Below are 26,429 nucleotides of genomic sequence, written 5' to 3'. Positions count from 1 at the left end.
GCTCTGGTGCTGCACCGAAGACCTCCTGCTTCTATAAGGAGCTGGACACCATCCTTGGCGGTTACCCCACATCCACCTCCAAGAGTCCTGTGGATACACAGTGGACTCAAACCCGAGGACAAAGTCGTGGATGAGGAGGTTGAGTTGGAGGACAATGTGAAGCACATGGCAGGGTCGTCCAGTGGCGCAGCGACTCAGGACCTCTTTTCCACTCTGAAGGGGTCTAGCCAGTCCCAGCAGTCCGTCTATGGTGCGCATGATGTAGGAGAGGAAAGTGATCTTTTTGAGTTGATGCTGCTCGGTTATATGAGGTAGAGTTGTCCTTTGCTCTGTATATTCTAGAAGTGGGTGAAGGGATAGAAATGTACAAGACTAGCTGTGTTCGCATGTGCTCCACATTCCCCAGTGCAGCTAAGTAGTGTGGCGGAACAGTGTGTTAATGCACACCAAGATTTGATGGGAATCCTCCAGAGAGATCTCTAGGAAACTTTCCTGGAGGTACTCGCCAATCCTCAGCCGAAGGTTCCTTGGCAGAGCTGCTTTGTTCCTTCCCCCATGGTAGGAAACTTTCCTGCGCCAATCAACTGTGCAGGGATCAAAGCAGCACAGAGGCAAGCAGCATAGGGCCCAGGTCTGAAACTGTGCACAGACAGCGGTGCACAGACAATCCAGGAAGTTTTTGGAAAGTGTAGGGGACAATTTCCTGGTGCAAGTGCTGGAGGAACCAACTAGGGGCAGAGCTTTTCTTGACCTGCTGCTCACAAACAGGGAAGAATTAGTAGGGGAAGCAAAAGTGGATGGGAACCTGGGAAGCAGTGACCATGAGATGGTCGAGTTCAGGATCCTGACACAAGGAAGAAAGGAGAGCAGCAGAATACGGACCCTGGACTTCAGAAAAGCAGACTTTGACTCCCTCAGGGAACTGATGGGCAGGATCCCCTGGGAGAATAACATGAGGGGGAAAGTAGTCCAGGAGAGCTGGCTGTATTTTAAAGAATCCTTATTGCAGTTGCAGGAACAAACCATCCCGATGTGTAGAAAGAATAGTAAATATGGCAGGCGACCAACTTGGCTAAACAGTGAAATCCTTGCTGATCTTAAACGCAAAAAAGAAGCTTACAAGAAGTGGAAGATTGGACAAATGACCAGGGAGGAGTATAAAAATATTGCTCAGGCATGCAGGAGTGAAATCAGGAAGGCCAAATCACACTTGGAGTTGCAGCTAGCAAGAGATGTTAAGAGTAACAAGAAGGGTTTCTTCAGGTATGTTAGCAACAAGAAGAAAGTCAAGGAACGTGTGGGCCCCTTACTGAATGAGGGAGGCAACCTAGTGACCGAGGATGTGGAAAAAGCTAATGTACTCAATGCTTTTTTTGCCTCTGTCTTCACGAACAAGGTCAGCTCCCAGACTGCGGGACGGGGCTGCACAGTATGGGGAGAAGGTGACCAGCCCTCTGTGGAGAAAGAAGTGGTTCGGGACTATTTAGAAAAACTGGACGAGCACAAGTCCATGGGGCCGGATGCACTGCATTCGAGGGTGCTAAAGGAGTTGGCAGATGAGATTGCAGAGCCATTAGCCATTATTTTTGAAAACTCATGGCGATCGGGGGAGGTCCCGGATGACTGGAAAAAGGCTAATGTAGTGCCCATCTTTAAAAAAGGGAAGAAGGAGGATCCGGGGAACTACAGGCCAGTCAGCCTCAGTCCCTGGAAAAATCATGGAGCAGGTCCTCAAGGAATCAATTATGAAACACTTAGAGGAGAGGATAGTGATCAGGAACAGTCAGCATGGATTCCCCAAGAGGAAGTCATGCCTGACTAACCTAATTGCCTTCTATGATGAGATAGCTGGCTCTGTGGATGAGGGGAAAGCAGTGGATGTGTTATTCCTTGACTTTAGCAAAGCTTTTGATACGGTCTCCCACAGTATTCTTGCCGGCAAGTTAAAGAAGTATGGGCTGGATGAATGGACTGTAAGGTGGATAGAAAGCTGGCTAGATCGTCGGGCTCAACGGGTAGTGATCAATGGCTCCATGTCTAGTTGGCAGCCGGTTTCAAGCGGAGTGCCCCAAGGGTCGGTCCTGGGGCCGGTTTTGTTTAATATCTTTATTAATGATCTGGAGGATGGTGTGGACTGCACTCTCAGCAAGTTTGCAGATGACACTAAACTGGGAGGCATGGTAGATACACTAGAGGGTAGGGATCGGATACAGAGGGACCTAGACAAATTAGAGGATTGGGCCAAAAAAAACCTGATGAGGTTCAACAAGGACAAGTGCAGAGTCCTGCACTTAGGACGGAAGAATCCCATGCACTGCTACAGACTAGGGACCAAATGGCTAGGTAGCAGTTCTGCAGAAAAGGACCTAGGGGTCACAGTGGACAAGAAGCTGGATATGAGTCAACACTGTGCTCTTGTTGCCAAGAAGGCTAACGGCATTTTGGGCTGTATAAGTAGGGGCATTGCCAGCAGATCGAGGAACATGATCGTTCCCCTTTATTCGACATTGGTGAGGCCTCATCTGGAGTACTGTGTCCAGTTTTGGGCCCCACACTACAAGAAGGATGTGGAAAAATTGGAAAGAGTCCAGCGGAGGGCAACAAAAATTATTAGGGGTCTGGAGCACATGACTTATGAGGAGAGGCTGAGGGAACTGGGATTGTTTAGTCTCCAGAAGAGAAGAATGAGGGGGGGATTTGATAGCTGCTTTCAACTACCTGAGGGGGGGTTCCAGAGAGGATGGAGCTCGGCTGTTCTCAGTGGTGGCAGATGACAGAACAAGGAGCAATGGTCTCAAGTTGCAGTGGGGGTGGTCTAGGTTGGATATTAGGAAACACTATTTCACTAGGAGGGTGGTGAAGCACTGGAATGCGTTACCTAGGGAGGTGGTGGAGTCTCCTTCCTTGGAGGTTTTTAAGACCCGGCTTGACAAAGCCCTGGCTGGGATGATTTAGTTGGGAATTGGTCCTGCTTTGAGCAGGGGGTTGGACTAGATGACCTCCTGAGGTCCCTTCCAACCCTGATATTCTATGATTCTATGTACACGTGCAGAATATGCACCCTTGCATCCTTGCTTACCCTCAGGAATGAGATATTGGCTATGATCACCCCTCTTGTGGAAAATGGTAGCAGAATTTACAATATTGTCCCTAGTTGCCTGCACTGATCCCCCTAAAAAAAACAAAACACCTAGACCTCTGCCCCATCTTGAACGCCCAATCCCCACCCAGGCCGAACTCACCATGTTCAAAGTGTTTGTCAAAATGTGTGCTTGCCACGGGACACTGAGAAAGTGAGTCATATGTTAAAAGAGGTGTATTTTACTGTAATGATTCGATGCTGTGTGTGAACTAACAATCATGCTTCTGTTTATTGTTTTTTGTGCTTCTGCAGATGTGGCCTTCAGGGGAACCCTCTGCACACTGGAGGAACGCCTCCACCAGATAAGGAAGCAACCAAGGTGGAGCAAAGAGGACATGTTCTGAGAGGTGCTCCAATTCTCAGAGGTCAAAAAAAGAGAACGCAGTCTAAATGTGGACTTTCTTTGAGGTCTTATCCAAATCTTACTGCACCAAATGAGATTATGAGGTCCATTTTCTCCTCTATGCATGCATATTAATATGAATATCTATTCCATATGTATATCACAGGGAAAATATATCCCTTTATTTTCAGTGTGGATAGCTATTTAAGAATACTTTTGGTAATAAAAATATTTTAATATTTCTCTAGATAGTGGATATTAATTTTTTAAAATCTAACAACAGTAAACTCTTCAGTCTTTAAATATACATGATAAAAAACAATTCAGTAAATAAATGTTGAATCATCAGAGGCGTTGAGAGAGCTTGAAGTGCTAAATCTCCATAGTTATTTCTCTAAGTATTTGAAAGAATATGATAACGTTGAACTACTCAATCAAATAACTAGGCAAACAAACACAAAGTTGAACAATGTTCAGTTTCGGAGAACCCTGAAAGTGAACTGTTAATGTAGAAACTATTTGAAAAGAACATGCACTAAAATTTAAATACATATTGTTTCATTTAGATAGCAATGTCATAATTTGTCATGTGAGATGAAAACAACACTGACAAGTTTTCTTCTGAAAAACGAGCTGTAGCGCTAATGAAATGCAAATTAGTTCTGTCTTCAGCAACCGATGGCACTACCAAAGCTTCCAGCTCAAGACAAAAGATTTATTCAGCTATTTACATAAATTTTATCATTTCATTATGTGTTTATGACAACAATAGTAGCATTATTTTAGCAACTGAAGGATGCTATTAGATGTCAGCATTTTGATCTGCATTCTCACCATAAATGAATAGCCCCCTATTATTTGAAAGATCTATGAAGCTCCTTAAGCTACAGGAAATTGCAGCACATATAACAATTGTAATGTTAATAATGGAATATTTATCTTTTTATGTTTATGAAAAGTTGCATGGCAAAATGTGATTCTACCAGTTCCACCACGTAGGTTTGGTTAGAGGCTGTTTAAAGCCCCAGTTACTACTGAACTGGAAATCTTATACAAGGGTGCCACCTGGTGGCTGAAAGGAAGAACTGCAATATGGATCCAGCAAAGCTAGGTAAAGAGCGAAAACTCTCAGGTACAAGCACGCATAAAAGCGGCATAAAAGGTATGAATGTAACAATAAATGAAATAAATAAACAGATGAAATAGCAGGAATATATATGAATAAAATGAAGAAATAAACTGGTGATGGGCATTTCATATACAATATTCTAGGCAGAAACTTGTATGAAACTCCAAGAATTTTTAGAACCACCACAACATTATTACTGATTATTAAATATAACCACAAATCCCAACCCCAAACAATTACTTAAATACAAACCTCAGATCCAGACAGAAAGGGATAGACTCATAGACTTTATGGCCAGAAGGGACCATCATGATCATCTAGTCCATCTCCTGCACATTGCACCTCGCTCACCTACTCCTGTAATAGACCCATAACCTCTGACTGTGTTACTGAAGTCCTCAAATCATGATTTAAAGACTTCAAGTTACGGAGAATCCACCAATTAGTTTAAAATTGCAAGGGACCCTTACCCCATGCTGCAAAGGAAGGCAAAAAACCCCCCAGGGTCTCTGCCAATCTGACCTGGGGAAAATTCCTTCCTGATCCCAAATATGGTGATCAGTTAAATGCTGAGCATGTGGACAAGACCCATCAGCCAAGACTCAGCCCGGGAAAGAATTCTCTGTAGTAACTCAGAGCCCTCCCCATCTAGTGTCCCATCTCTGGTCATTGGAGATATTTGCTGCTGGCAGTCGCAGATCAGCTACATGCCATTGTAGGTAGTCTCATCACACCATCCCCTCCATAAACTTATCAAGCTCAGTCTTGAAGCCAGTTAGGTTTTTTGACCCCACTGCTCCCTTTGGAAGGCTGTCATAGAACTTCACTCCTCTGAATGTTAGAAACATTCGTCTAATTTCAACCCTAAACTTGTTGAAGGACAGTTTATATCCATTTATTCTGTGTTAACATTGACACTTAATTTCAAATAACTACTCACCCTTCCTGGTATTTTTCCTTCTGATGTATTTATAGAAAGCAACATATCGTCCCTCAGCCTTCTTTTGGTGAGGCTAAACAAGCCAAGCTCTTTGAGTCTCCTCTCATAAGGTAGGTTTTCCACTCCTCTGAAAATGCTAGTAGCCCTTCTCTGAACCTGTTCCAATTTGAATTAATCTTTCTTAAAGAAGGGAGACCAGAATTGCGCACTGTATTCCAGACGAGGTGTCATCAATGCCTTGTATAATGGTCTTAACACTTCCCTGTCTCTACTGGAAATATCTCATCTGATGCATTTTAGGATCGCATTAGCCTTTTTCATAGTCACATCACATTGGTGGCTCATAGTCATCCTGTGATCAACCAATATACCCAGGTCTTCCTCCTCATAGCTTCCAACTCATAAATCCCCAGCTTATAGAAAAAAATATTGTTGTTAGTCCACAAATGCATGACCTTGCATTTTGCACTATTACATTTAATCCCATTTCTATTACGCCGGTTTTCAAGGTCATCCAGATCTTCTTATATGATATTCTGGTCCTCCTCTGTATTGGCAATACCTCCCAACTTTGTGTCATCTGCAAATTTTATTAGCACACTCCCACTTTTTGTGCAAAGGTCATTAATAAAAATGTTAAATAAGACTGGTACCATAACTGATCCTGGAAGAACTCCACTACTAATTTCCCTCCAGCCTGACCATTCACCTTTCAGTATGACCTGTTGAGGTCTCCCCTTTAACCATTTTCTTATCCACCTTACAATTCTCATATTAATCCACACCTTCTCCAATTTAACGAATAATTTCCCATGTGGAACTGTATCGAATGCCTTACTGAAATCCAGGTAGATTAGAGCTACTGCATTTCCTTTGTCTAAAAAAATCAGTTATCTTCTCAAAGAAGGAGATCAGTTTGGTATGGCATGATCTATCTTTTGTAAAACCATGTTGCATTTTATCCTAGTTACTGTTTATCTCTATGTTCTTAACTACTTTCTCCTTCAAAATTTGTTCCAAGTCCTTGCATACAATTGAAGTCAAACCAACTGCAGAGGATTGAGCAAATGGTGGAAGGGGGTCAAAGAGTATCTGCAACAAAACTAGTTAAGTTAGTTAAGAGTAGGAAAACTCATATGAAGTAGATGTTTCTGCTCCAGCAGATGGAGTCGTAGGGTGGGATTCTCCACTGCTTTGTTCAGTCATTTACATCTTGTGTAGAGCGAGTGCAAAAAATGCCACCAAAATCAGAATGGTGGTGTTCTACCCTCATGGCACAGCTATATACAGCTGCAGAGAAGCAGGTCCAGAGATCATCTCTTGAATGGCATGGGTGGGGTAGATGGCTGTTTTGAGGAGTTGGCACTCTCAGGACTTGCACAAATACCCTCAGTGGGTTGCTTGCCATGGGGTAGTGGGTCACGGTATGTTCTTCCTGAAGTACTTTGCTAGAATTCTTCAGAAACATCTTCAGTATCAGGACGGGACATTAAAATTAATTTCCTTAAAAATTATTTGAGTTTCCCTGTAGTGGCACTATTACAAGAAAAATCTTGTACCACATAAATAGCCACTGGTGTAAAGTTATGGCTCCTGTTCAATATGTTTTTTGGATAAAAATCCTAGGATCTGCACATGGCCAACAGATTGACAAAGTTCAGCCACTGCATAAAGCCATTTTATATATTTTTTCCTTTGGTGTTACTCAGGCTAAGGTGGGGAAATCCTCATGTCAATGAATTTTCTTCCTTACTACACACCAAAGCACTTGATTTATCCACACTTTCAAACCCAGTCTGCGGTTTAGTGGTACATATCTGAACCCAAGCCTAAATAACTTCTCTAAATGACTGCGGACAGGGGACTAAGCTCAAGGACCAAGACAAAAAATTAGGTGTGTTTTTACTTTGCTCTCTTACAAGACAGAGATGGTTTTTTTCTGTCTTGTAGAGGGCTTTCTTCTTTATATTTTCCCACCTCTTGTATTTTTTAAGGAAGGGTTTGACAGATACTAAGATTTCATTCCTGCTGTTATCTAAGAGAAGAGCTGTCTGCAAGCTGTAATTTCAGGCTTCTGCAAAATACTCTATATGCACTGAACAGTGCAGAAGTGCAAATTTAAACACACATCAATAAAAGCAATCCTCAGATGTAAACATGGAAAATATCATTTTCTTCGGATGACAATGAGGTAGATCTACACGTCTCATAATTCCTGAAATAACTGTCAAGTACATTTCTAGAGATGTTTAGTATGCTGCTACTGGAGTTTCGATAGACACAGATTTCTGTAAGGTACTTTGAAGGAACCTTGAGACTTTGAGCTTCAGTGCCCTTAAACTGGCATTAGAACCCTAGAACATTAGAAAAGACAAGGAAAGTCCACACAGACTCTCATTGAAAGATACTAATAGGGCTTCTAGAGACCTTCACAATAAGAAAATTTTGATTCAGGACCATCAAAACGTTTCATTTTGATAGTGTTGAAGTGTTTCGTTTTGACTCTTGATTTCATTACTAAATATTTGTTACATATATACACAGTATTAAATATATAGAAATTTAACATAAAATTAATATTTTAATATAATACACAAGTCTATATTAAATTAATTGAAACATTTGACATTTTCCTATTGAAAAACTGGTCATAATCGACACATTCTCATGAAACACTTCAATTTCGATTAAACTGTATTTTTTGACAGAAAACTGTCCTGTTAAAAACATTTCAACTAGCTCTAAACAGCAGTTGGGACTGGCTAATTTGGTCTTGCGGGACTGCTGATATTATGCATGCTCCTAGGCAGAACGTTTCATTTTTTATGTTTATGATTACAGCCCCATGTTAACTACTGTGACTATGCAAATCTTATTTTTAGTTCTGCTTCAGATTTGTAAAATATTTTTAATTTACTTTTATTTGCAGCTATTAGGAATGATATTTAAAAAATAGAGAGCGGAAGAAGGAACCCAACTAGTTATCACCAAATCAGACAGCTTTGCAGGTCTAGGAATCAGAAAGACTCCATGGAATGGAGTGTTAAAATGTAGGTAATATTGTAGGTGGAGCTTAGCGAGTAACTGACCACTGTTGAGGCCTAACGGGTTCACGGCCAGCCTACCTTAAAGGCCCTTCTCCCCATATAATACCACAACAATTGTGCTCAGCAGATATACCCGAGTTAATATTCCCCTGGTTTAAAATGGAGGAGAGTGGTGGCACGTTTTTTTCTGTGATGGGCGCTTAATTCTGGAGCTTGCCCCCCATACCTACAACCTTCACCAGGATTGGTTAATTCACAGGCATGATGCAAAATCCAGTTTTTCTTGGGATTTCAATAAGGGAGGGGGTGTTGATGATTAAGAATGGCTGGATGTGGGGATAATTATTTTATTATTTTTAATTATTTTATTGATATTTATTCTGGGCTAATATTTTTTCAGATTGTATGGTTTGGGTTGGATAATTTGTTTGTATTTTGTATTGATTGTTGTGTGTTTTTATACAATTTAAATTTGGTCCAAGCACAGAGCTATGAGATAGAGGCTTTCCGCAAATGGAAATAAATATATGCAGTGTAGGACCCTCAAGTGTTGCAGATAGTTTGCTAAAACATGACATCAGGGGACACACTGAACCAGAGAAGATTTATGCTCAAGACAAAAATTTTGCCAGAGAAATGGCCTAGCAGATGGAATGGGGTAACCCCACATGCTCATTAACAATATCTGGGATGTCTCTTTATGTGTGCCAAAATGAGTGACTTTGAATTAGCTTGTTTAGGACTGAGTGCTTATTGAATTTTTTTCTCCTATTCACTATCCTGTGCCAGACCCTGGAAATGCTCATTAGAAGAACACAGACAGGAATAAGGAATACACACATATAAGAACATAAGAATGGCCATACTGGGTCAGACCAATGGTCCATCTAGCCCAGTATCCTGTTTTCCGACAATCACCAGTGCCAGATACTTTATAGGGAATGAACAGAAGAAGGCAATTATTGAGTGATCCATCCCCTGTCATCCAGCTTCTGGAAGACAAATACCTTTCCCTTTAAAGATTATTTGTGCTATGTTCCGTGACAGCCTACCTATTGTAGAAGCAGAGAAAAGGGTAAAGGGAATTTGAACGCAGATATCTTAACTTTTAGGAATAAAGTCAGAGTCAGGCTAACACTAGCTCTAATAATGCGAGATTTCAGGCAGGGCCTGGGCAAGTGGAAAGCGAGTGGAACAAAATAACTGTAAGAGATACTGTTTTTTGACCTTGTGTTAGATAAGAATGGAATACAGAGTGTAGCAGGAACTGCTGTGAAAAGTAAGATATCAGAAGGAATATGTATAAACCAGATGCGGTTGTTGATCATTATTGTCTGTAACAAAAGGTATAAATGCTTGCCCTAATTGTGTATCTAACGGAGACCTGCCTGGGATGGGGGGAACCCCTGTCTGGGTGTACTCTCCCCTTGCAAGTGTCAGGAAAATAAACTGTCTCTGACTTGTTGCAACCAACCTGAGAGCGAAGACTCTGTTTTCTTCCACACTATTCACTATCTATCGTTTATTATTCCTTGTTCTTTAATTTTAAATGTTTCAGTCAGCCATTTAGAAACAACACTATGGACTAGACTGCAAATCCCTTATTCACACTAGTAAAAAAATTATTCACAAAAGTACTCCTATTGAAGTCAAGAGGAAAACCTGTGGGGAGAGTAGGGCTCACACAATTTGGCCCTCTGAGACTCACACTGCATGAATAGCACATAGTTAGGAGTCAAAGTGATTCATTTGACACAGCACACTGGCTGCAATTCATTCATTTAAACTATTCAAATAAGTCAGTAGAGGTTTGTGAACTATTCACAATCAGAAAAAGAGAGTTGCAGTTTCAGACAATTTATTAATCAGAATTCAATGAGCTCTAGTTTGGTGACTGGGGATTCCACAAAAGCTGTTACAGTGAAAAATGGGAACTGCTAAAGAAAAAGGTTAGGAGAACATACAAACTTTTACAAACAACATCTTCACTTCTCCATTATGAAGTAACTAATGAACTGTAAACAACATTTAGAGGCCTTGATCCTTGTTTTATATTTTTAGGCCTCTTTAAATAGGTGATTCCAGATGCATTTTCCTGGGTATGAACCAATAAACTAGAATATACAGAAAACACGATGTGTTTCATGATACTGAAAACCAGAGTTTAGCGTATCAAATGAGAGTCTGCAAAATCTTACCATAACACGCCTTTCGTAATGATCATGCTCTTTTTCAAAATCTATCATGTAGCCATTTAGAGACCAAATAAATGTCAGATCTAACGTGGTATCATAGGACGCAATACACTGCATGGTGGCATTCTCTCCAACTGTGACATCAACATTAGTTGGTGCTAAGGTAATCTTTGTAGCTTCTGTGAAGTTAAAAGAAAATGTGGAAAATTCTAATAAACAAGTGAATATACAGATGCAAATCTAGCTGTTTCATTATACATGAAAAGAACAAACTGATTTACATGTTATTTATACAACTACATTTCAAAGGGGAACACTGATTAGAACAGAGGGGTGCTATCCTAAGAAAAGTGACACCCTTACAACTGAAATGTCTTGGCTTTTGATTGCTCATTCTCTGATAATACACATTTTAGCCTCTTGATCATGATGACTATAAAAAACTATGCTGACTTATTTTTATTCACAGACTATTTCATGTGTAGAAGACAGATGATCTATTTTGCATGACCCATTGTGTATATTTTTGTTCATAACAATCCTGGCTTTTTTTTTTTTTTTTTTTTAAACATCATTAAAGAATGGGGAGCTCTGCTTAGTACTCTCATTTCCATTACTCCACCCTGGAAAGGGGGATTCTAATGCGTCTATTAAGAAAGAATGTTTAATTCTGCATGTAATGCAAATAGCTATGATGGGAAGGGACAGAAGAGAATAGAAGCAAAGAAGAAAAATATGTATAATCAGAGCTTACTATAATCAAGAAAAAAAGAAGAGCAGGGGACTCCATGAAATCCCTCAGAGATCTTGCTGTACAGATCTAATTTAGCTGACACATGCTTTGATACCAAAGAGCTTAGCATAACAGAAGGGAATGGTATTCTAGCCATGTGCATGTACATTTGGTAGCTGATTTTATAATTGTTGCTGGATTTTGTTTTGTATGGTAGAGTCTTCTATCAACCTAGAGGTATTCTAGGGTATGTCTGCACTGCACTCGTCTTTCAGCGGCGGGTCATATACATACTCATGTAGGCCCCCAGCACAGGTATAAACAACAGCATAGACCATGAGGCATAGCTTATGCAAGTAAAGAGATGTCTGAAGGGTGTGGAAAGGTACACAAGTACATACCCTGCACAGAGCTCTACTTGCCCAAGCTGTGACTCCCATCTACAGTTCTGTTTTTAGCAGTGTAGTACCCTGCTGCCTCCCCACTGGCTCTTCTGGAGCTTTCCACGACCACAGGAAAAGACTCCAATAGTGGGGGAAGGCTCTGGCAGGGAGGAGGTAGTGGAGAAAGACTCCAATGGCTCTTACTGCTGGAGTCCTTCCCCACCACCGTGAAAAACTCCAGCAGTGGGGAAAGGCTCCAGCAGTGGGGAGGTGGCAGGCAAAGACTCAGACTTTCCCTGCTGTCTGCCCCCGCCAGAGCCTTTCCTCACCACAGTGAAAATCTCTGGTAGTAGAGAGTGGCTGAAACCTTTCTGCGCTGCCTCCCCACTACCAGAGTCTTTCACTGGCATGTGTAGTTACACCCCATGGTGTGGACACAGTGCTAGAGGAAATTCTCATGTGTCCATGACAGATACCAAGTTTTGAAATCTGCCAACTAGCCCTTCACTGTTTCTGTTGGTTAAAGTTGCATTGCAAGGGACATGCTCAGTCATTAGTTTTCCCTCCTTAGATGAACTAGGTTAGAGTCCTCAGATATAAAAAGAAATGGTTTATGTTTAGCTTATACACACATATGGTTTAAATGTTTAACTGTGAAGATTTTTTAAGTCAATGATTTTTTGTGATTCTAAAATGTATAGTACAACGTTAAAGGGGTTGAATATTTATTTATAAATGTTTCCAGAAAACTAAGAATGATGAATGTAGTGTTAAAAAAACAAAGCTACAAAATACAAAGAAAAATAAATAATCATACTAGTTAAACAGATCTCGTGATTCAAAATACATTCTTTACAATATTTGAAACATCATTACATGTGGTCTAGGGAAGAAGTTACAAAAAATGTTGTCATATGTTCTGATGGATTCACACTTATGTTGCTAAGTTTATCTTGTGGCACCATGCTGTTGAGCAAGACTGCCACATTCTGGCTGCAGGAAATGCTTTCTTTTCATATACATTTAACACATAGGTGGTTTTCCAGAGGCCTGGCAGACAGAAGTGCTCATGAACACTATATTCCCTTCCTCCTCCCTTCAGCTATTTAGTTATCTGACAGGGTTGTAAAAGGTGTGATTAAGTACATCAGCATCCGATATGAGTACTGCAATATGTTACAGTGGCGCGTTTATTTGGATGAATGATCCCACATTACAAATTCAAATAAATGATTTATTTAATTGCACTGCTCACTACCCCAGTGCTCTGAAAAAGAAGTAGAGAGGAGCCAAGGAGAGGCAGGGAAGAGGATGGTCATGGACCCATCGCTCTGTGTGTTGGGCTGCAGTGTTGGGCTAGTGCATGAGGGAGAGATATCAGCACCATCTGAATGGATGGATCAGATTATTGACTCTCCTGTGGAAGGAACAGCACTGGTAGAAGAACTGAGACACTTCCTTTCCTTTGCTCCTCCTGGAATGGCGCAGTTGCATGCTTCCCCTATTTAGAGCTGTGGCTTAAAAGCCATAATCTCTCTCTTATTGGGCAATTCAGTTCAATTCAGTTGGAAAGAAATAACATAAAATGGCTTGCAGGGAAAGTCTTAAAGGGAAATCTTATAAAGCAAAGCTTTATAATTTTAAATTGAGGCATGTTATGTGAAATGAACTAACAAAAATGGAGTTTTACCTGTGATTTCCAGAGTACCAGTACTGTTAGCTTTTCCTCGGTTATTTTCTGCAAAACACGTGTAACTGCCTTGATCCAGCTTTGTGATATTAACAATTTCCAGGCTACCATCATCCCAAATAGATATCCTATTGAAAGTGTGAAAAATATACTGTGAGTTAAAATAGTTATTTGCATCAGAAAGAACAAAGTATTTCCAGTGGAAATTCCTAAATAAGTCAAAACAAAGATTACAAGGGTCTCTCAATGGCTGATGTCTAACTATTGCTTTTATATATGCTCCAGTACCCCATCGTGATTTAAACAGAGTTTAGCATGGTTAATGGGATCTGGAATAAAGCATACAATTTACATTTGGGGGGATTATTTTCACTTATTTTTGTTCTCTCAAATATTTTTTCTTTTAGTTTTGCAAGTTTAATACTCAAATAAGTGCAAGACTAATTAGAGTGACTAAAACTAGGTGCTAAGGAAGCTATTCCTGTCAACATTAATGATATTTTGACTTATCGCCTCCCTGCAATTTCACTCCTGGGTTATTTTGAGCTGGGACTTCCAAGAGTACAAACTGTATAGACAAATGCTCACTATGGATTGGCATGAGACAACCAGTCAAATTTTCACTTAGGACATGAGCTAGGATTTGAATTTGCATCACCTGTGGTGAACAAATAGTGCACAAATCCAAGAAATCTCTGACACATTCCTTCAAAACACCTCATCTCAAAATCCCCTTTTTAAAAACAATATACCACTAATTATAGTCTCTCTCTTGAAGTAATATCATATTTTAACATCTAGATAAAATAATTAGAATTAGTTTTCAAATAAATTATTAAATAAATCTATGCTGTAGAAACCACCACGAGGCCTCAGTCAGGGATCGGGGCCCCATTGTGCCAGGCAGTGAGTGAAACAAAGGGAGTTTGGAACAGAGAGCTCACAATCTGACAGAAGAATAAACAAACAAATGGGGTTGGGTGGGGGCAGATAGAGATAGGTATATTTACATGAATCAGGAGACACAGGCAGTCACCAGCCTAACCAATTCCAAGTGGCAATGATTCATAAGCATCATGGCAGAGGTAGATTTTAAAGAGGGATGTAAGACAGGATAATTCAATGTAATCGTTGCTTGCTAAGGAGCACCGGCAGCTTGCCAACTGTGAAGATGAATTCTATTTCAGAAGACAAAATGTTCCCCTCACAGATATGGAAACCCATCTTTGAGCTTTTGTGCAGCTCCTATAGGCTTGAACGAACCATGTCTTTCTACTGATGATATGTGGTAGAGCAGCTCAGATCATGTCAAATGGACTCCACTAGATCTACTCAAGGAACTTGATGAGGATCGGCCCCATGTATAGAATGGGACACTACTGGTATGTCTACACTGCAATAAAACACGCGCTGCTGGCTTGTGTCAGCTGACTCAGGCTCGCGGGGCTTGGACTGTAGGGCTATAAAATTGCAGTGTAGAAGTCTGGTTCTAGGAAGGTCCCAGAGTTCAGGCTCCAGCCAGCACCCAGATGTCTACATTGCAATTTTATAGTCTGAGGTCTGAGAGCCTGAGTCAGCTGACATGGGCCAGCTACTGGTGTTTTACTGCAGTGTAGACATACCCTACAAGGTTGATGGGCAGCAAGTGTTGGCATAATGACATCTATTTAATGGAGGGCAATATCCCTTGGGAAAAACTTAATATTTAAACAAAATTCTTGGTTTCTCCACCAACAGACATGAAATAGCAATGGAGGACAAGCAAGGGTCATTATTTTAGATTCTGGTGGAATTTACTAACAGCTCCTCAAAACTGATTCCTTATGCACATTCTGAATTAACTCTTTTTTGCTATATGAAATAAGGCTAATGAATGCTTTCGGTATTCCTTAGAATTTTATATATAAATGCATGGACATCCCTTGCTAATTTAACATTAATTAACTTCTATCCATGGGTAGATTCCTACTTGCTGTGGGGTAACAGTCATGAATCAGCTCCAGATTTTTACACTTTGCAAATTAAAAATTTCTAAACTTTCTAAATGCTGCATTTTAAACAGTTATAAGTTAGTGTTGAAAACTGAGCACCCCCTTTTAGGCTAACTCTGATATTTTAAATTAGTTTTTTGAGGGAGTTTATCTGCAGCCAGGGAAATTCTCGGAGTATTGGGTTTAAAGCTTTGAAAATCTCATTTAATATAGCATTTAAAAGGTGACTTCTATAGTGCATGGGATGTTTAGAAATAAGCCACCTTTACATAGGCTAAACCACTACAATGGTTTATTTTGGCAAAGGATGAGCTTAAGGAGGCTAGACCAGTGGTCTCCAAAGTGGGGTGCGCAAGAGGATCCTTGGGGGTGCGTGACAGGAGAAGCGCTTATTTATTTATTTATTTATTTATTTGCTTCGGCAGTTCGGGTGGGAGTCCGAGCGGCTTTTTTTTTTTTTTTGCTTTGGCAAAAATGGTAGAGCCGGTGTGGCAGGGGGTGCGTGCTCAAAATTTTTTTACTGATAGGGGTGCACGATCAAAAAAGTTTGGAGACCACTGGGCTAGACAGCTATGACAAAAACAAGAAACTGAAGAACACAGTGGTCTATATATTTAAATTAAATAAATTGGAGAAACATTACATTAAGCATTAAATCAATTTTAATTATACCTTGAGTAAGTAAAGACTTCTGAAAATAAAACCCTATATATATTTGTCAATACATCCGTATGCTATATCAAAATAAGAATGCAGGAAACCCTTGTAAATTACCATGAGACTATTAACATATTATTGGCATGCTCCAGCAATATTGCCTCTGCTGTTTCACAGCATAGGAACTGCGCATCATGCCTGCAAGTCTCTGAACCATAGCGGCAGTATAATCAGCATAGGGAACCTATAGTCAACCTGATTTTAAAAACTGAGAGTATAAGAGGCCCTGAGTCCAGACTTACCGCTCCTGAGTGTACTGAAGAGTGGGGAGAAGGAAGGGCCACTGTGCATCCGCAGAGGATATACATCTTAGACTGTTTTCTAAGATGAACAGTCCCACGCTTTTCACTCTTTCACAGTGGCATGTAGCTTCACACCACTGTGTAGCTACACACCACAGTGTGTGGATGCAGCCTGCTTTTACTGAGGAGTGTAGCTACACATACCCTACATGCCGCTACCAGTACTGGTCAGTAACTTTTCTTTCTCCTTCATGAATTGCCTCTGCATTTCAACACTGGAGAAGAATAGCAAGCAGGAACATAATAAAAATGGGACAAGTGAAAGTTAAATAAAAATGAAAGCACTGCCCTGCCAAACCCAGACCCAATATCTCATGGCTATTGCTTAATAAATGTACTAGCTGAACTGCAAGTTTACATGGAAGATTTATATGCAAGATAAGAATTAATGTTTTGAATTTTTCATTAAGAATGAAGAATAAAAATAAAGAATTTAATTAAGAATGGTTCTTTGCTTCAATTTTGCTGTAAGAATTCACTAATCATTAAAAATCTATAGTAAAATTTGCACTCTAACTAAATTTCTATTTCAGCTGAATATACAGGTATCATAAAACTATTCTAAGACCGATCATGCTCTCTAGAACCAATACTGACCTGCTCCCATTTACGAGCAGTTCTGTTCCTTTGCTCCATGAGAATTTTGCTTTAGGAGCAGCTTTAGGCTTGCATTCAATTATTACACGGCCTCCTTTAGCAGCCAAGAACTTCTTCTTCATTGGGTTCAGTTCAAAATTAGGAGGTGAAGCTGAAGAGAAAAAGCAACATATGGACACTGTTGTCATATCTTTTGACAAGGTATGTAATACTGTTTGTTTTAGGACATTAAAGATAATCTGGGTGTATTGAAGCATACATATTTATAATTAAGGAAGGGGATAAGAATGATCCGGGCAATTGCAGACCTGTTAGTCTGACCTCAGTAGTGTGCAAGACTTTAGAACAAATTGTGAAGGAAAGAATAATTAAATTCATGAGGGTAAATGGTAAAGGGGATGCAATGCAACATGGGTTTACCAAAGGTAAGATCATGCCAGACTAATTTGATTTCCTTCTTTGAGAAAATAACTGATTTTTTAATATTTGGACTTGGAAAGCATTTGACATGGTACCACATGGGAAATTATCAGTTAAATTAGGGAAGACCTGGATCAGTACAAGGACTACAAGGTAGACTAGGAACTGGCAAAAGGGGAGAAGGCAACAGGTTGTGCTGAAGAGTGAATTATCAAACTGGAAGGAGGTTACTAGTGGAGTTCCTCAAGGATCAATCTTGGGACCAAATCTTATTTAAATATTTTTATTAATGACCTAGCACAAAATGTAAGAGTGGGCTAATAAAATTTGCTGATGATACAAAGGTGGGAGGCATCATCAACACAGAGGAGGATCAGATTATTATACAGGAAGATCTGGATGACCTTGAATACTGGCATGACAGAAATGGGATGAAATTCAATAATACATAGTGCAAGGTCATGCACTTAGGGTCTAATAATAAGAATTTTTACTACAAACTGGAGGCTCATCTGTTGGAAGTGACAGAGGAGGAGAGACACTTGGGTATAGTGGGTCAATAACAGGATGACTATAAGCCACCAATGTGATGTGGCTGTGAAAAAGGCAAATGCAATCCTAGGATGTATTATGTGAGGCACTTCTAGTAGAGCTAGAGAACTATCAAGGCCTTTGTACAAGGCAATGGTAAGACTTCATTTGGAATACTGTGTACAATTCTGGTCACCCATGTTCAAGAAAGATTAAAGTGGCACAGGTTCAGAACTGGAAACTGTGCAGAGAAGAGACACTAGGATGATCAGGGAATGGGGGGCCTATCTTATGAGAGGAGACTAGAAGAGCTTGGCTTGTTTTATCTAGCAAGAAGGCTGAGAAGGGATATGCTTGCTCTCTATAAATACATTAGGGGTAAAAATACCCGGGAGTGTGAAGAGCTATTTAAGCTAAAGGGCAATGTTGGCATAAAAACAAATGGAGATAAACTGGTCACGAACAATTTCAGGCTGGAAATTAGAAGAAGGTTTCTAACCATCAGAGGGACTAGGGGAATGGATGAGATTCTGGAACAGCCTCCCAATAGGAATTGTGGAGGGCAAGCAACCTAATTAGCTTTAAGAGGGAACCTGACAAATTTATGAGTGAGATTGTATGATGGGGTACCTAATGGAAGATGAAGTTCAGCTAGGAAGGAGCAGTTTGGGCCTGTATACTGGGATGAAGCTGAGAACAGGAAGAGGCTGAGGGGGAAGCAGTCTGCAGTCACTCCCTTTGAGAAGGGGATTTGTTTAGGGCTAGAGAGTCTAGCAAGAAGTCAAAGAGAGGAAGTAGTCTACAGTTACTCCCTGGAAGGAGGGAATGTTGGCTATTAAACCCAGGGGTGGGGGCAGAATATAGAGAAGGGAAGTAGTCCAGGGAAAAAGCAACAGGATCTGGGAGCAAGCATACTGTAGTTGCTGGACATAGGGTCCCTGGGCTTGAACCCAGACTCGTGGGAAGGCCCGGGTTCCCCTACCAGCCACTGAGAAAGTGGCCTTGGTCTGGAAGGCTGTCTGGAATGGCATGTGGATGGCTGATCTAGTGGGACTTTGATACCTCAAAAGGGGAGGACCATACAGTGACATGGCCAGAGGGCTGTCATGAAGAGGGAGCACTGTGAATCCTGGAGAGTGAGGGGGGATATGGTGTGAGCAACCACGGAAAGGGAGGTGTCAGAAGATAATCCCCAGATGTGGCCACAATGAGGTGTCCCAATGGTGAGCGAACTGTTATAGAGGGTAGGGCTCACTTCAGGTCTCTGACATGTTCATAAGAACTCAGGCCATCAGCAGGGGTCAGGAAGGGATTTCCCTCTCCCTCAATTCTGAGTTTTTTTTTTTTTTTTTAACCTCCTTCCTCTAAAGCATCAGGGATGGCCATGGCTGGAGATGGGACACTCGATAGGCAGCTCCAGGGCTCTGAGGGCACCAAGCATTCTCTCTCAGGTGCCTGGCTGGCTGGGTCTTGCTCACAACCTCAGGGTCTAACTGATCACCATATGTGGGGTCAGGAAGGAATTTCCCCCAGGTCAGATTAACTGTGATTTTGAGGGATTTTTGCTTTCTTCTGCGAGTGGGTGCAGGTCACTAGCAGGATTATCTGGTTATATCTCACTTAATCATTTCCCTGCCACTGCAGGGACCTCAGGCACTGGTGTATCTGCCTGTGGCACATAACAGTCTAGTCTTCTGTGGGCTGTAACACTTTGGTCTAATTTAAGTGTTGGGTTTAGTGTGCGGGTGCTGGGTGATGTCATGGCCTGTGATATACAGGAGGTCAGCCTAGATGATCTGGTTGTTCCTTCTGCCCTTAAATTCAATGACTCTATGAAGAACTAAGGAATTGGGCTCCACAAGTTCCACTTTGCAGGTGAGCATAGATGCAGAAATTTGGCTCTGCAACAGTGGAAGGTCTGACAGATTAGCTACACTAACAACATTTATATATTGTGTCATTCCTGAAATTCTTATCTGTTCATTTCTCAAATTTCATCTGAGCTTGGTCCAGCTGTATTATGGGTCTGCTTTACAGCTCAAACTGAAACCAATAGAAAGACTTCCATTGATTTCACCGGGCTTTGGAGCAGACATAAGAGTCTGATAACAGCACTTTTTAAAATTCAGCTTCCGCACAGGTCACAAGAATTTTTTAAATAATTTAATATTTGTTTTCTGTTCTCTGTTGTTTTTAAACAGCCCTAAAGGAAACAGTAGACAGTTCCTCAGCTTTGCAGTTTCTGTTGTTTTCTATTTGGCCACTTGCTCAGTCAAATTCTGCTCTCAGATGTGCACAAGCTGCAGCATGATTTTAGCAAGAGCCACTCAGACATATCTGGAGTCAGACCTTGGCCTGTTGAGTTTTTCTCTATTTGTAACTGATCATAAGACAACACATCTCTGTTTTGTTGACTTCTCTGTCTGTGCGACAACATGGTTTATAATGCCACCAAAAACGTGCACAGCTCAGGGAAATAAGTCTGTTAATTGCAGCTGTACAGGCAAAATGATCAAACATTGGTTTAGGTCACGTCTTTTCAATACAGTCATCTCAAAATAAGCAAACAGATATTTAACCCTCTCATTCATCCATGTGTGTTTCTGGGTGATCTGGGTCTGGTGGTGGGTGGCTGGTAATGGGGTGACAGCTAGTAAAGAGATGAGGGGACTTACTGGAAGTGTTGGTTGAGTAGTGAAGGAAGATGTGTTCCTGAGCAATGAACTGAGGAACTCAAGACTGGTGGCAGGAGTGGTGAGGAACTGGAGGAAGGGAGGGGAACCAAAGGCCTGGGTGGGTTGAGAAGTAACAGGGCAGAACTGGTCATGCACCATGGGAGTTCTAGCTGTGGGAGAGAGGCAGGCAGATGAGAAGGTAGAAATTGGGAGGCTGGGAGGTGGAGAAGCAGACATGGGCTGGAGGCAGATGTGAGATGAGAAGATCACAAGCCAACTGGGCTGAGGAAATCCCTGAGAGAGCCACGTAAGCTGGACAGGGCATCAAGCAATATAAATATATCAATGGAGGGGTTATCCACTGTGGTTGAACATGGGACCTCTGGATTTAACAATCTGAGTTTCTACGGCTTGAGTTATTGAAAGCATAGGCAGTAACAGGCTGAAACCTCTAAAAGTGGTCTAGCCTCTAGACTGGGGTAAAGAGCATCAGCTCCTGAAAGGCTGTGGGCGGGCAAAAAGGTGGTAGGAGGAGCATCAGCAGTCAATTAGAAGTTGCGTGTTAATTGGCAGAACAGGTTCTGGAGAAAGCAGGGGGTGGCCAATGGAGTAGGTAAGATGAGCAGGGGCAGAAGCCACACCTCAACCAGCTCTGTGTGGTCCACAAGCACTGCAAACCCTTGATATGAGCCCCATCCAAGTTTGCAGCTACAGTGGGAAGTCAACACGAGGAGGTGAAAATCCAGAAGAGATTTCTTACAAAGTAATGACAAAATTAAAGGTGGTAAAATTTGGTTCCTCAGTACCCCATTTGAGATTTTAAATATTTCCAGTGTTAAAACATCATCTCAGGTATATTCAATAAGAACAGGGCAATACAATTATTAAATTTATTATTACAGAATAAGCAATGTGGTGCCAGGACTCCGTATTTTACATAAAAATCAGTGCTTGTAAATATGGAAATCTCACTACCATTTTGTTCAGATTTGAAAGTGTTTTACAAGTTGAAACAAAAACAGAATATCTCACTGACCCACAACCTTCAGCTCAGCATTTGCGTATATAATTCCATGTTTATTTTCTGCTATACATTGATACATGCCGGCATCCTCGACAGTCAGACTTTGTATTCTTAATTCACCTCTCCGGAACTATAAAAAAACCAGAACAATAAGAATATCACATTCACTGCACAGTCACTGAGATTTCTATCCTTCCATGCTTCTTTAATTTTCTTATTTTGGAGTTAGTGCTTGAGGTGAGTCTTTCACATTCCTTTAAAACACTGAAGACCATTTATTTTTCCCTACTTTACATTCCAGGCCTCATGGAAATATGTTGCAGCCACCATCATTTTGAATGAAAAGATTCCATGCTGGCTCCCTACTTCACTGGAAGGATCATGGCTGAGCAATCGCGTACATCAGTGTAAGATGCCTCTATAACAATCCTAGCACTGCAGATCCAGTGTTAAGATGGCTGGAGAACCAGGAACCAAATCTGTTTTTTCCACATGCTTAGCACATAGCACTTCCACTAAGCCAATGGCCCACATCAATGTGCTTTACTTCAACAAATAGCAAGAGAACATCTACAGTATATTGTAGTACCTCGTTCTATAATAATATTAGTATTTGCATTGTTAAGGCTCGCTCTACAACCTATTGAAGACAATGGGATTCTTCTAAAGGACTTCAATGCGGATTGGTGTGGGCCTCTTTGAGTGTCTTGTTTCTACTAACCAATAACATGGTAAATATGATGAAGTAGTTGATATAGCTTGGGAAAAATAAAACCCCAAACAGAAACACAGCAAGACCTTTTGTGAACTACAGTAGATAAACATTTTAAAAAAAAATAATAAACTATGTTCTTGTGGAAAATAGGCTGAGCAGCTTTAGACTTAGCATAAGAGTCAATTGTAGTATCTAAGAGAGTTGAAAATTAAAGAAATATTACTTTTTTGCATTCTCTGTACTGTTTTTTATTAATCAAAAATATTTCAATCAGCTTTTCTAAAGGGAATTCTCTCTTTGTGTCAACCAAGGGAAATATTTAATATAAAAAAGAAAACCTGTTTGATTTAGAAACAAAAAAAAATTTCTCATGGAAATGAGAATATTTTTGTTCTTTTCTATCGGAAATAATATTTTAATTCTAACACACAGTATAATTGTGTGACATATTATTTGAGAACTACATGATGTTTTCTGCAATCCAGTATGTAGATTTTGTCAGTGGCCGTCCAGTTAAAAGGGACAGTCAAGTAATTTTGCTTGTTAAATCACTTGTTTGCAATAACCATAGAAGCTTGAAAATAGGATTGTTTTCTTCTGGTTTAATCCTTTTCCATATGGCAGACACTGATATCCCTGCTCCCCTTTTCCCCTCTCCACCATATTTTCCTAAAGCATGCAGCCAAAATAGCTCTGCCCCATTGTTTTCTTTGTCTGTATACTAGTTTCACTGTCATCACAGCTCAGGAAATGCAGCAGTGTGTTAGTTGTATTGTGAACCCTCTTCTTTTTGGCCTGTTATACAGCAGCAGAGCACACAATACTGTGAGTCCAACATAAACAATGGCAAGGTTTCTGTTTTTTGGGGTTTATTAATTTCATTTTGGGGGGTTTATATTAGTAGCAGTGTTGAGTCCTATGTAGATGTCCAAAAATCAGGATTTTTCAGGGCTTTCTCTTTGTATTTACTATAACAATTAATCCCAATGTAATGTTCCTTAGTGCACTTTAACTTAGTACTGTTTCAAATGACACTATGTGAAAGTGCACTAGGGAAACTTTAATGTGCACCAGCAGGATCTACACAGACCAATTAATGTGCAACACACTTGAGTGCACTTTAGAAATCACACCCTTGTAATCCACATTATTGCTCCATGTAGACAAGCCCTTAGGTACAAGTAACCATTTCCAGTATTTCTCCGGTATTCACTGAATAAACACCAATCTCATTTCTTTTTCTATAGGGTGTGCTATATCAGTGTTTCTCAGTTAAAACCTAAAATGAGAAGCCCTACCAATGGCTATTAAAACTATTGTTGAGGGTGCTGAAGTGAAAATTAATATATATTTAAGACCCAGAAAATACTCCTCCAAAAAGGATAACAATTGGAAAGCTGATAGAAAATTAGGTCTAAGTTATTTGGCAGTGCTTTTATTTTACACTTCACGTCCACAGAAAACGTGAAATTTGCAATATTCTGTGACATGAAATACATGAAAAAGTTGTATGTAATATAATGAGGACAGCAATCTTATTTTTAAACATTTCCGACATCCCTCCATTGGCTCGGTCTTTTCCACGTATCTTTTGAGATACATTCATGTTTAACGTGGTAAAATGGAAAAAAAAAAAGGGGGGGGGGGACTTTTATTTAGAAACAACATAATAGCATTCATTGTAAAGGCTCCCAGTAAAAAAAAAAAAAAGATATCTGTATCCCAAATGTATGCTACGAAAAAGCAGGTTATCTGAACTGAATATGAAATGTTGTGAGAAGATATATTTAACAACCGAAGAGCAGACTGAGATATAAGTAGGGTATAAAAATATATTTTATCCTTAAGGCAGTCTGAATGATCAAAGGTTTATATCATATAATTCACAAGGCTTCTAACTGTTTAATAATGCATATTTTAAAAATCATTTTCAGTGTCTACATAAACAATTAATACAGCAAAATACATAGAAATATACCAACCGATACTCCATTTTTCAACCACCTGATTGCTGGAGTTGGCTTGCCTGTGGCTACACAAGGCCAGTCTAGATCACTGCCTATGTCTCTCTCTGTGTCATTGATATGTTCTACCCATTCTGGATATGCTGAAAAACAAAGAAAACAGAATGCCTTATAAATATTAAATATAAATTTAATAATCAATCATTATTTAGTTCTCCTCCTGATTTGCCATTCCTTCCAGAATTTCAAAAGGCCGAATCCCCGCTCACAGCAGTTGTAAAAGTGTTTGCATAACTGTCTGTAAGACTCAAGATCCTCACTGGGAAGCTGCTGGTAAAATGCTTTGACATCACCATCCAAAAACACTGCTAGGTACTGAGCTGCTTTCTCATTAGTCCAGTCATTGACAGAGATCATTAGCTCAAGGTCTGCCAAGTATCACAGATTCCAGTCTAATCTGCGTAAATTTCTGCTCAGGCAAAAGTGCTTTTGCCATCTTGAAGCCGCTGACTCCGGTTATAATACTCGCTTATAGAAACGAAAGGATTTATTGGGACACTGCATGTACCAACTCCAGAACACACAGACAGGATTGAATTTCCCTGCTAACTCCCTGGCCAGGTCAACATCTAACAACATACAAGATAACAGTTTAACACTAAGATAAGGATATAGCACCATCTACTAGTGTAGGTGCAGTCTAGGCAAAATGATTACTCACCTTTCCTTAACTGTTGTTCTTTGAGATGTGATGCACATTTCACTGTAGGTGTGTGCATGCCTCATACACAGCTGTCAGAGATTCTTCTCTCAGTAGTTCCCATCAGGGTAGCGTTAATGCCCCCACATGCCTCACACCACAGCTCACAGGTATAAAGAGCCCCGTTGACCCCAGCCCCCCAGACTCTGATAGAGAGGGGAAGGAGGGTAGAGAGGGAAAGACAAGTAACCATTTTTTCTTCTGTGAGTGATTGCACATGTCTATTCCGCTGCAGGTGACTCAAAAGCATTTTGAGCTGGAGGCAGATCCAGAGCCTACTAGAACAGAGATTGTAGGACCATTTGTCCAAATCTGGCATCGTCTCTAGACTGATGAGTGAAGGCAAAGCAGGAGATAAAAGTGTGGACAGAAGACCAGGTTGCCACTTTACAAATGTCCAGGATGGGCACCTGGGCCAGAAAGGCCACAAAAGCTGCCTGTGATCTACTTGAGCGAGCCACCACTTTCTACAGAGGTTCTGTATCTACCAAACAGTAGTGTAGATGAATACAGCCCATAATCCAGGAGGAGATTCTCCAAATGGACATCAGGTGGTCCTTTATTCTGTCTGGATTGCCACAAAAAGCTGTGAGGGTGATCTGGATGGTCTAGTTTGAGGCCCTCCTTTGCCTTCAAGATCAGAAAGTATCGGGAATAGAGTCCCTTTTCTCGGAAAGGCATGGGAGCTTCCAATATGTCGCCCACAAGAGGAGAGACATTCTCATGAGAGTGGTCACTGAAGAGGGACAGGAAAGGAGGATAGGAAGGAGGGACAGAAGTAAACTGGAGGGCATAACCCAGTTCCACCATGCTTAGAACCCACTGATCCATGGCAATGTGGGACAAAGCACTTAGGAAGTGGGAAAGGCGGTTGGTAAAAATAGGGGACGGTACCCTGGGAGGTTATAGGTTACTCTCGAGCAACAAGTCAAAATGAATGCTTTGAGGAACCGCTGAGACTGTTGTGGGTGGAATGGCTTTCTTTTCGTCACCAGTGTACAAGTCCCCAGTGACTTAAGCATCGCTCTTGAGTCCTTAAGGCTACAAAGCCTTTCATCCATCTTCTCAGAGAAGAGTGAAAGGCCTTTGAACGGGAGGTCCTGAATGGTTTGCTGCACCTCCGGGGCAAAC

General features: G+C 40.7%; 1 protein-coding gene across 1 annotated transcript in view; it reads right to left on the bottom strand.

The window, feature by feature from the left end:
• The window catches only part of CNTN1 (contactin 1), a 177,169-nt gene that overhangs the window by 102,016 nt on the left and 48,724 nt on the right, over positions 1-26,429 (bottom strand). Inside the window, 5 exon segments of the mRNA XM_065400114.1 lie at positions 10,800-10,975; positions 13,603-13,730; positions 17,210-17,360; positions 21,872-21,989; positions 24,557-24,681. Coding sequence (XP_065256186.1) covers positions 10,800-10,975; positions 13,603-13,730; positions 17,210-17,360; positions 21,872-21,989; positions 24,557-24,681 — 698 coding nt within the window.

Source organism: Emys orbicularis, chromosome 1 (genome assembly GCF_028017835.1).
Source record: "Emys orbicularis isolate rEmyOrb1 chromosome 1, rEmyOrb1.hap1, whole genome shotgun sequence".
In the NCBI taxonomy this organism is placed as follows: Eukaryota; Metazoa; Chordata; order Testudines; family Emydidae; genus Emys; species Emys orbicularis.
The sequence above is the reverse complement of the archived record's forward strand: the minus strand, read 5'-3'. Positions and strand labels throughout refer to the sequence as shown.